Source organism: Ictidomys tridecemlineatus, chromosome 5, assembly GCF_052094955.1.
Source record: "Ictidomys tridecemlineatus isolate mIctTri1 chromosome 5, mIctTri1.hap1, whole genome shotgun sequence".
Lineage (NCBI taxonomy): Eukaryota > Metazoa > Chordata > Mammalia > Rodentia > Sciuridae > Ictidomys > Ictidomys tridecemlineatus.
Genome location: NC_135481.1, coordinates 18,259,567 through 18,270,548, shown reverse-complemented (window position 1 = coordinate 18,270,548; position 10,982 = coordinate 18,259,567). Strand labels below are relative to the sequence as shown.

General features: G+C 47.6%; 1 protein-coding gene across 7 annotated transcripts in view; it reads left to right on the top strand.

The window, feature by feature from the left end:
* The first annotated feature begins 9,385 nt into the window (after positions 1-9,385).
* Positions 9,386-10,982, top strand: part of Plekho2 (pleckstrin homology domain containing O2) — a 34,146-nt gene continuing 32,549 nt past the window's right edge. For all 7 annotated transcript variants that reach the window (XM_021727477.3, XM_078049488.1, XM_021727470.3 and 4 more), the window contains exon 1: positions 9,386-9,543. In XM_021727477.3, coding sequence (XP_021583152.1) covers positions 9,532-9,543 — 12 coding nt within the window. In that variant the 5' untranslated portion in view covers positions 9,386-9,531. The remainder of the gene's footprint in view (positions 9,544-10,982) is intronic.

The following is a 10,982-nucleotide window of genomic DNA, read 5'->3' as shown; positions in this document are numbered from 1 at the left end:
TTTTTTTTTTTCATTTGTCTTTCCCTCCCTGCTGATGCCCATAGGAAAGGAACTCTGAAATCTGTGCCAGGTGTCAAAAGGGCATAAGAAAAGGAAGGATTCCCAGGCTTCAGGGAATTCTTTTTTTTGGGGGGGGGGGAGGGCGGAGGGGAGGGGTACTGGGGATTGAATTCATGAGCACTCAATCACTGAGCCATATCCCCAGCCCTGTTTTGTATTTTGTTTGTCTCTCCCAGTCTGTTTTCACTTCTGTAATAGAGACCTGCCTGGCTACCCATAAACCTAACTTGGAAAACAGAAGGCGCACATTTCATGTAAGTCCCTTTCCCATCTCCACGCTTAGAGATAGAAACCCTCACAGAATTGCTTTTGCTGAGGTTAGTTTTGAATTCGCGATCCTCCAGAGCCCATGGAATTACAGGCGTGTGCCACTGAGCCTGACTCTTCAGGGGATTTTTTTTTTTAAATTTTGTTTTAGTTGTTGATAGACCTTTATTTTACTTATTTATATGCGGTGCTGAAAATTGAACTCAGTGCCTCACATTTGCCAGGCACATGCGCTACCGCTGAGCCACAACCCCTGCCCTTCAGGGGATTCTTATCCCTCTTGTTATACTGGATGCTCTGAGAATTTGTTTTTATTTTTATTTTTTTTAAAGAGAGTGAGAGAGGAGAGAGAGAGAGAATTTTTAATATTTATTTTTTAGTTCTCGGCGGACACAACACCTTGGTTGGTATGTGGTGCTGGGGATCGAACCCGGGCAGCACGCAAGCCAGGCGAGCGCGCTACCGCTTGAGCCACATCCCCAGCCCCTGAGAATTTGTTTTTAAATTCTCATTCTCGTTTTTTCCTCGTCAAAACTTGGAATGACAAGCTAAAAGATTTTTACGGGTGAGTACAACCACATCATTTTACAGATAATGATAGCTCCCATATTTCTTTGTGTGTGTGTGTTTGTGTGTGGTTGAACCCAGGGCACTTAACCCCAGCCATTTTTTTCCTTTTAATTTTGAAACAAGAGTTCCCATTGAGTAGCCCAGGGTCTCACTAAATTGCTAAATTGCTGAGGCTTGAATTTCTGTTCCTACTGCCTCATCCTCCGGAGCTGCCAGGATTATAGGCATTCGCCTAAGGGCCCAGCACTTTTCTTTTCTTCCTTATTTGGTACTAGAGTTTGAACTTAGGGTACTAGACCACTGAGCCACAGTCATCCCTATATTTTGTATTTTATTTAGAGACAGGGTCTCACTGAGTTGCTTAGTGCCTTGCTGTTGCTTAGGCTGGCTTTGAACTGGTGATCCTCCTGCCTCAGCCTCCCAATTTCCTGAGGCTGGCCTTGAACATATGATTTTCCTGCCTCAGCCTCCCAAATTGCTGGAGTACAGGCAAACACTACCACAACTAGCTAACAAAACTTTTAGAAAATTTTCTTCATCAGTGTTGTCTTGACATATCGAGTACCTGTGACATAGGTTTTATTTTTTTATTTTTTTAAATATTTATTTTTTAGTTGTAGTTGGACACAATACCTTTACTTGTTTTTATGTGGTGCTGAGGATTGAATCCAGGGCCTCGGGCTTGCTAAGCAAGCACACTACCACTGAGCCACAACGCCAGCCCAACATAGGTTTTATGTATAAGTAAATAAATTTACAGATGTGGCTAATAATTTTGAGTCCAGCATGGTGTCCCATGTCTATATTTCTACCTACTCAAAGGTGATCACAGGAGGATTGCAATTTTCCAGCCAGCTTTGGCAACTAGGTGGGACCCTGTCTCAAAATAAAATTAAAAGGGCTGGGGATGTAGTTCAGTGGTAGAGTGACTGTCTAGCATGATCCAGGCCCTGGGTTGAATCCCCAGCACCAGAAAGTAAAATTGAGATATGGGGATTATTCAGAGAATCAGAGATTTGATAAAGGAAGAAGACCAAAAAGGGAGGGAAGGAGGAAGGCAGAGAGAGATATGTTACTGTTATTGCTGGCTTTGAAAATAGAGGAAATAGCACCTGCGATGCAACAGGTTTCTAATCCTAGGAGCTCCAGAGGCTAAGGCAGGAGGATAACAAGTTCGAGGGCAGCCTCAGCAACTAAGCAAGGCCCTAAGCAATTTAATGAGTCTCTGTCTCAAAAATAAAAAATAAAAAGGACTGGGGATATAGCCCAATAGTAAAGTACTCTTGGCTTCAATCCCCAGTTTAAAAAACATATATAGAAATAATTCTTCTTCTTCTCCTCCTCCTCCTCCTTCTCCTCCTCCTTCTTCTTTTTCTTCTTCCAGAAATTGAACTCAGGGGTGCTTAACCATTAAGCCACCCTCCAGCTCTTTTATATTTATATTTTATTTTGAGACAGGGTCTTACCTAATTGATTAGGGTCTCTCTAAATTGCTAAGGCTGGCTTTGAACTTGAGATCCTCCTGCCTCAGCTTCCTGAGCTTTTAGGTTTTACAAGTGTGCACCACTGTGCTTGGCTACATAGTAATTCTTTGTTTTTTTGGTACCTGGGATTGAACTCAGGGTACTCGACCACTGAGCCACATCCCCAGCCCTAATTTGTATTTTATTTGGAGACAGAGTCTCACTGAGTTGCTTAGTGCCTTGTTCTTGCCCTGCTGAGCTGCTGGGATCACAGGTGTGCCACCACACCCGGGTTATAGAAATTCTCTCCCTCTTTTTTTTTTTTTTTTTTTTTGTGGTGCTGGAGATTGAACCCAGGGTTTTGTGCATGGGAGGCAAGCACTCTACCAACTGAGCTATACCCCCAGCCCTATAGCCCTATAGTAATTCTTTAAAGAAACAGTAGTGATAAGAAACGAATACAGTCTCACAGAAAGTGAGAGTTTTGAACCTAAGTCGGCTTGAAAACACTGTTCTTCCCACTACCTTCTGCTCAAATAGGCCTACCACATATGCAGTCAACTCTTTCCTCCTCTGTAGTACCACAGCCTGCTTCTACAGAAGCTCTTGAGAGTTCCACACAAGTTTTTTTATAACATTTTTTCTTTTGACATTTATAAACTTTTTTATTTTCCTTTTTCTTTTGTTCTGGGGATTGAATCCAGGGTCCCTTTGCCACTGAGTTATATCTCCAATACTTTCTATATTTTATTTTGAGATTGGGTCTCTCTAAGTTACTGAGCCTGGCCTCCAACTTTCAATCTCCTGCCTCAGCCTCCCTAGTTGCTGGCATTTCAGGCATGCACTACACGTTTAGGCTTTAATTTCTTTTGAATACATATCTAGGTAAGAAATTCTGGGTCGTTGAGTAGGTGTAATATTCAGTTTTATATGACTCTGCCAGACCTTTTTCCAAAGTAGATATACACCCACCCAAGCTTTGCAATGAGCAGCAACTGTGAGTCCTTAAGGGACTCAAGCCCTTAAGTAGATGCGACCTCTCTGGAGGATTAACGGTCCTTGGGCTCCGCCCTCCTCCCAGCCCCAGCGCCGCCTCCAGTTCTCTGGATCCTTATAGGCTGGAGGAGAGAGGCGGAGCCAGAGGAAGTCATCCTGTCTCTGGCCGAGCTTCCTTCCTTTAGGCTTGGGTGTTTCTCTGTGTCTGCTGGGTTCCCTCTTCACCGCTACAGCTACCAGTTCTGAGGAAGGTGTCACACCGCTCCCCTCTCTCTCGCCTAAGTCCAAAGCATGCTTTTTAGATAAGCTGTCAGTGCGTTTTCTTCATTATGAATTTTCCTGCTCCGGAACGCTTTTTTTCAGAAAAAAACTCTCTGGGAGGTCTCAATCCAATCCCAGGCTCAGTAGAAACAACAATGACATTAGCCCTGGACGAGATCGTACGATACTCAAAGAGCCCCTCCCTCCACCTTAGGATCCTTTCTCTCCAAGCTTTTGCCCTCCTGCTTTTTCAGCCTGAAGCTTACAAGGACAGTCATGAAGAGGACTGAAAAGAAAGAGTATTTGTTTCACGGTCGTCCAGCTTCGAACACAACTGCACCTAGCACTGCTTCCTCACCGGGCAGCCAACAGTCATTTTGTTGAACCTCTCACAGAGGTGATCACTCCCTCCTTGAAGGATCTTTCTTTCTCCCTTCTCTCTTTCTATCTGTCCCTTCCTCCTCCCCTCTCTCCCCTCCCTCCCTCCCTCTCTTTCAAATCCATAACTACGAAATGATTCTCAATATTTCATATCCCGCCTTCCCTTTTCCCTGGAACTCCAGATCTCATCTCCACTTGTGTTTCTGGTATCTCCACGTGGATGCCAGCAGGTATGTCAAACTCACTTTTTCCAGAACAGAACTTTTAATACTCCCCTTCTCAAATGCAATAAACACGTTTTTCTCCCATCTTCATCTCAGTAAATGGCACCACTGTTTGGGGGCTCAAGTGGAAAAACTACTCATCTTTGATTCCTTCTTCACCCATCACATTTCACCCACCACAAAAACCTGTTCATTCCTCTTCCCCCACATTGGGGATTGAGCCCAGGGGTGCTCTACCATTGAACTACATTCCCAGCCCTTTTTATTTTTTATTTTTTAATTTTGTCACAGGATCTTCCTAAGCTGCTCAGGCTGGCCTAGAACTTATGATCCTTCTCTCCTCAGCCTTTGGAGTAGCTGGGATTACAGGCCTGTGCCACTACCTGGGCTTCACCATAAAGGAAGAATCAGCCTGGGATTTGTGTGTCTCAAAAACAAACAAAAGCTGGGCGTGGTGGTGCATGTGGGAGGATTGTAGGATCAAAACCATTCTCAGCAATTTAGTGAGACTATAACCAACCTAAGGAGACTCTTGTCTCAAAATAAAAAAATAAAGAGGACTGGAGAGGTGGCTCAGTGCCCTTGGATTCAATCCCTGGTTAAAATAAAAGCCTGCCTTAGCCTCTGAATCTCTGAGACTACAGGTGTGAATCTCAGCCCCAGGCTCCTCAGGTCTTTTCACTCCCTCTATCTTCTGCATGAGATGTCTTCTCCCACTCCATCTTTTTGTGTGGCTCTTTTCCTTATTTTTCAGGTCTCAGCTGAAGTACTCAGAGGTTTTTTTTTTTTTGGTGTGTGTGTGTGTGTGTGTGTGTGTGTGTGTGTGTGTATACTAGGACTGAACCCTGGGCACTTTACCACTGAGGTACATCCCCAGCCCTTTTTATTTTTTATTTTGAGACAAGGTCTCAACAAGTTGCTAAGTCTGGCCTCAAACTTTTGATTCTCCTGCCTTAGCCTCCCAAGTCACTGGGATTAAAATCGTGCAATTTTCGCACTGCCTAGCCCTTCACTGTCTCTTGTGTGGGAGACCAACCTTACACATGACTGGGTTACACTCCCCAGCTGGGTGCTGAGGCACTCAAGTCGCAGAAATGCGGCAGAGCTTTTCCTACCTTCTTGGGTTCGAGAGTTGGTGTCTCATGCATGGGTGTGTCTTGCTACACCATGCACTTAACCCCGTGGGTGAAGCTATGCTCACCTATTCCTTTGTAATGTAACCCCTTACCCTGTTTAGGATAGAATCTTCTATGGAAGTGCCTTGTGTGTGTCCCCTTCTCCTACTGTGCCCTTGGGTGTGGCCTACTCAGGTGTCAGTCAACCTGCTGACAGTGGACATCATGAAGATAGACTCAGCCCCCTGAAACCTGACCCCTTGCCTCATTTGAATGGCTTCTCCTCAATAAAAGGGGTCAGCACGTGCTCTCACTCTCTCTCTTTCTGCGGACCCTTAAGGTCAGAGGAGCCGTCACAGCGACCCCAAAGAAAAAGGTATTTGTGTCTCTCGTGTGGTTATTTTGTGCAGCCCAGTTAGCCCAGTTTATCTGGAGTGACCCCTGAGCCTTTTAGTCGCGAGAACAGAAACCCGACACTCTTGAATCTATCTCTGCCATCCTAATTGTCACTGCCTTAGTTCAGGCTCTGTCACTTCCAGACTGGATTTCTAGAACAATCTTCCAGTCAATGAGCTTCCCTTTCTCTCTTGTCCTAGTCACTCCATTCCCCACACAGTGGTTATGAAAATGAGCCTGTAAAATGAAAATGAGATTGTGTCACACTCTGCTTCAAGTTTCAGTGGCTCTCTGCTACTTGCAAGAGGTCAGCACTCAAGGTCAGCACTCAAAGCCCTTTGTGCTCTGGACCCTGCTGTCTTTGTAGTGGCATCTTAAGAACTTGCCCCTCTTTCCTGCCATGCTTATGACCACACAAAAGCTCCTACAGTTCCCCCAACAAGCCATGTCCTATAGGTTCTCCCTTTTGTGAAGTGTTCCTTCTTCCCGAATTCCCCCATCTCCCTTCTTATGTAGCTAACACTGCTAAAATACAATTCAGCCCTGTGGGAACCAGCTCTTACCACACACTGTACTCCTTTATCAACACCTTCTTAGGACTTGTCCACTCTCCCAGGGTTCATCAGCTCTCCCTGATCTTGGGTGACCTGGTCACACAAAGCTGTCGAAATAGTCATTTATCCAGACATCGTGGTATACCCTTGTAATCCCTATTCAGGAGGCTGAGGCAGAAGGATCACAAGTTCAAAGCCAGTCTCAGAATCTTAGTAAAGCCCTACGCAACTTAGTGAGACCCTGTCTCTAAATAAAAAAATAAATAAAAAGGGCTTGGGATGTGGTTCAGTGATAAAGCAACCTTGGGTTAAATCCTCAGTACCAAAAGCAAAATAAAAACTAATTATTTAGTGGGGAGCACAGACACTGGAGTCAGGCAGGATTTGAATCCAGTCAAGTGACCTTATTTTAGTTCTTCACAGCTTTGAAATTATTATTTTTTTTTTTTGCAAGGTTAGGGTCAAACCTAGGGGCTGGGGATGTGGCTCAAGTGGTAGCTCGCTTGCCTGGCATGCGTGTGGCCCGGGTTCGATCCTCAGCACCACATACAAACAAAGATGTTGTGTCCACCAAAAACTGAAAAATAAATATTAAAAATTCTCTCTCTTTAAAAAAAAAAGGGTCAAACCTAGGACTTTGTACATGTTAGGCAAGCCTTGTGCCACTGAGCTACTCCTCCAGTCCAAGTTTTGTATTCTTGCTCTATAAAATGAGGATAAATCTACTTCAGTTTTATCTGGATACTTACCTACTTATTTATTTATTTATTTTTTGTATTGTAAAGCACTCCCACTTAGGAGGCACACCATAACCTCTGTTGATTGATTAAATGGTGCACATGCAAAACAGGCTCCTTTACTTCCACAACCAAAAACCTTGAATGACTTTCCATTGTCTTGAGGTTAAGATGTGGTCTCAATACAACTTACAGGACATTTTCTACACTGAACTGTTTGCTTCATTCAGGTTTCCCTGAACACACATACTCAAGCTATTTTTGGTGGGGGGTGGGTGTGGGAGTATTGGGGATTGAACTCAGGGGCACTCAGCCACATCCCCAGTCCTATTTTGTATTTCATTTAGAGACAGGGTTTCACTGAGTTGCTTAGCACCTCACCATTGCTGAGGCTGGCTTTGAACTTGAGATTCTTCTTCCTCAGCCTCCTGAGCTGCTGGGATTACAGGTGTGGACCACCATGCCAGGCTTTAAGCTATGTTATTTCATGCCTCCCTGCCATTGCTTACCTGTCCCCTCGGCCTAGAGTGTCCTAGTTTTGGTGCCCTTCCTCTATACATTTACCTTCTTATTTAACAATGCTATTCTTATTTGTTTACATGCTTTTCTTTCTCCATAAAGCCTAAGGAGCATGGCAATTTGGAGGCTGAGTCAGGAGAATCGCAAGTTTGAGGCCAGCAATTTAGTGAGATCCTATCTCAAAATTAAAAATAAGTAAAAAATGGACTGGGGATATAGCTCAGTAGTAAAGCACCCCTGGGTTCAATCTCCAGTACAAGAAGGAAAAAAAAAAAAAAGCCTAGGGACCCTCAGTCCTGCCATATTTTCCAGTAGTGTAGGGCCTGATGGACATTCAAGGCAAAGAAAATAATTGTGTTGAATAAATGCATGAGGTATGGAAGCAACAACCAGAGGACCAGCATGGGCTGGGTGGGGAAACTGAGGCCAGAGTAGTTTTTCACTCCCAAAAGCAACAGAATTGGTTGGATGTCAGATTCACCTCACCTCACTGTCAATACACTCTCCCCACCCACATACCCCAAAATAGTTTTCTTCTGTGTAACATCATGAATTTTCCCAGGAGCTTTGGCTCCTACAGGTAGAACCCAAATCTCTAGAGAAGATCTTCTGAGTGTTCAGGCACAGTGTGACAACACTGCACAGCTCTGAAGACTGAGGGAAGAAAAACCATGTAGTAGCTACAAAAAGTTGCCACATATACTGACTTTCCCAGATTCTCAAGCTATTTTCTTCACCCTCTAGATAAAGGAACCCAGGCTCAAGTATGAGGGGAAAATGTCCCCACACCTCCTTTCCCTTGGCCCTAGCACCCCAGGCTGCCCCTTTCTGCGCAGGGCTGCAAATAGCCTGGGAGCCTGAGGGCCAGCAAAAGGGAGTGAAAGGGGAACTTGGTCAACCCGCATAGCTGCTGCTATGGCAGCCAGAAGCAAAGGAGGTCACCATTGATCCCACAAGCACTTAATTCTCTATGCTGTGGCGTGAGGCAGGGCTGACTAGAAAAGCTGAGGCGGTACTGGAAGCTGGGAAACAGGCACTTTCTCTCTCTGAGTCTCTGTTTCCCGACGTAAAATAAACACACATGGTTTAACTAAAACCATTCTCTACTGGTCCCTATGTTCCACTCTCCAATAAATGTCAGGACTGCAAGATGCTGATGGAGTGAGGGTGGGGGAGTCGACCCTCAGATATGAGAACCAGAGAGGGGGTGCACGATGTCCACGAAGAGCAGAAAAGCACTGCGTTTGGGGGTCCCCTGAGCCAGAGGCAGAACTACCCCTAAGGGTCCCAGGTCTTCCAGTTGCTTGGCCCTTAGAATAGAGACCGCCGCCCGGCCCCGCCCAGAGAATTCTGCGAGAAGAGGTCTAGGTCATCACCACTGCCCCAGCGTCTGGGAAGAAAGGAGGTAGGTCTTTGTTCACTCGTTTCTGGGCCTCCCAGGGCAGCTGGGTCCAGTCCCACAACCACAGCCCACTCGGTCAGGAAACCTCAAAGACAACAGCCCGCTAACCCTTCGGGCACTCTCCGTCCGCCCCAGCCCCGCCCCGCCCCGCCCGCATCCTTCGCCTCCGCCCCTGGGCCGGAAGTCCCCTCCTTCTCCCCTCGCCTCATACCCCGCAAGCTATAACCGCTCCTAGGCCCCATCCCTCCGCGGGTCGGGGAAACCTCTCTCCGCTCAGTCCCGCCCTCTTCCTCTGGCTCCAGCTCCGCCCAGGCTGCTCGGCCCAGTCCCCAAGCCCCGCCTAGCCCCGCCCAGGCTCCGCCCCGGCTCCTCCGCCAGCTCCGCCCCTTTCTCTCCCTGGCCCCACCCCCGGCCCCCGGAAGCCTCTCTCCGCCCCCGGCCCCGCCCCCCGAAGTTTCTTGGGCCCCCGGCGGCGGGCGGGACAGAATGTAGAAAGCCGCCGCCCGGCCCCGGGTAGATGGAGCTGGCGGAGCCCGCGAGGAGCGGGGAGTGAGCGGCGGAGTAGCCGGACCCCAGCGGACTCGCCATGGAGGAGGAGGTGAGGGCCGGGCCAGCCGGGGTCTGGGCTGGGGTCTTCGAGCCCCTTACGGGGTTGGGGTCCCGGGCTCAGGCCCCCGTTCTTGCCCGCCCCACTCCCACTGGTCTCGGGAACCCCTTCCCTTTCCTACTCCCAGGCTGAGCCTAGGCAGATGGAGCAGAGGCGGGGGGTAGGGGTCCGCATCCCGCACTTTTCAGACCTCATCCTCCTTCATTATATCTTTGGCGTTGCTCGCTGACTGTGGGGAAATCCTAGTTGTTATTATTCCCATTGAATTGATGGGGGACTGAGGTTCCTGCGAGTTTAATGACCTCTTAAAAGTGGCCTAGGTTGCTGTCTTTGAACTCCGTTACCGTTGACTTCTCTTGCTGGTCAGGTTGGATCCTGAGAGGACAGACCCTGTATGTGAGTTTGATAGGGGATGAGAGGTCCTATAGATCCCAGGGTCCCTGTTTTAAGGAATCTGAGGATGCAGTCGTGTCCGGTGGCAGGAAGCCTGAAGAAATTGTTTTTTTCTCTTGTGTAAGTCCTTGTGAGTACCCTTTCCCCACTCCTCTTCCCTTGCTCCTCATCAATCTGAGGACACACCAGCTGAGGAGTCAGGTCTCTACCTTCCCCACATCCCTGGAAGGGATAATTCCTGGAAGAGCTGAAGATTGGACCAGCAATACCCCTTGAGCCTCCCTGTACCCTCTTTGGACACTCTTGATCTGGGGTGGGGTCAGGTAATCTTGTGACCTCTGCCCTGTGCATACAAACTCATTTCTCTTAGCAGCCTGTCATCCAAGGGTTCAGCACACACCATGTACTTAATGTGTGCCTGTAGAATGAATAAGAAGATGACTTTAGTTCTTATCCTTTGAGGTTTCCCAGCTTCTGCTCCTCCCAACCCAAGGGAAGGTGATGTGTTTTTGCCTGGATGGGTGGAGAGGAAAGATGAAGCTTTTCTTCTTCTGGTAACTGGCCTGTTGGGGAGCCCTGAGTGGACAAGGCTGCTTGTGTCCCTGTTAGTTAGTGACCACCTCCCTACTTCCTGATGCCACTTTTCAGGAGCAACCAGGCTGTCTGTTCCTTCCAGGCCAGGCCCTCCATTTCTGTGGGATGATAGATAAGTCACTTCCCCTCTCAGCCTGCATTTCCTCTTCTATAAAATATAGGGCCTAGCCTCCTCCCCCATGCCTGGCACTATGATTGTGGCCCCTTCTCTTCGGGTGGGTTGAGGTAAGGGGCAAAGTCAGGCCACTGTGATTTGCTGTGGTTTCTTTCTGTCTGTCACGGGTGGGGCTGCTGACTGCCCTGGGCTCCTGCTGGGAAGACTGGGCTCTCTAGCAAGGCCCCTCCCCTGCTCCCTGAGGATGTGGGTCAGGATTACTCCATCTCCTGATATGCTCTGTCCCCCAATTAAAGAAAGTTCTCCTGGGGCCTCCTGGGCTCAGCCC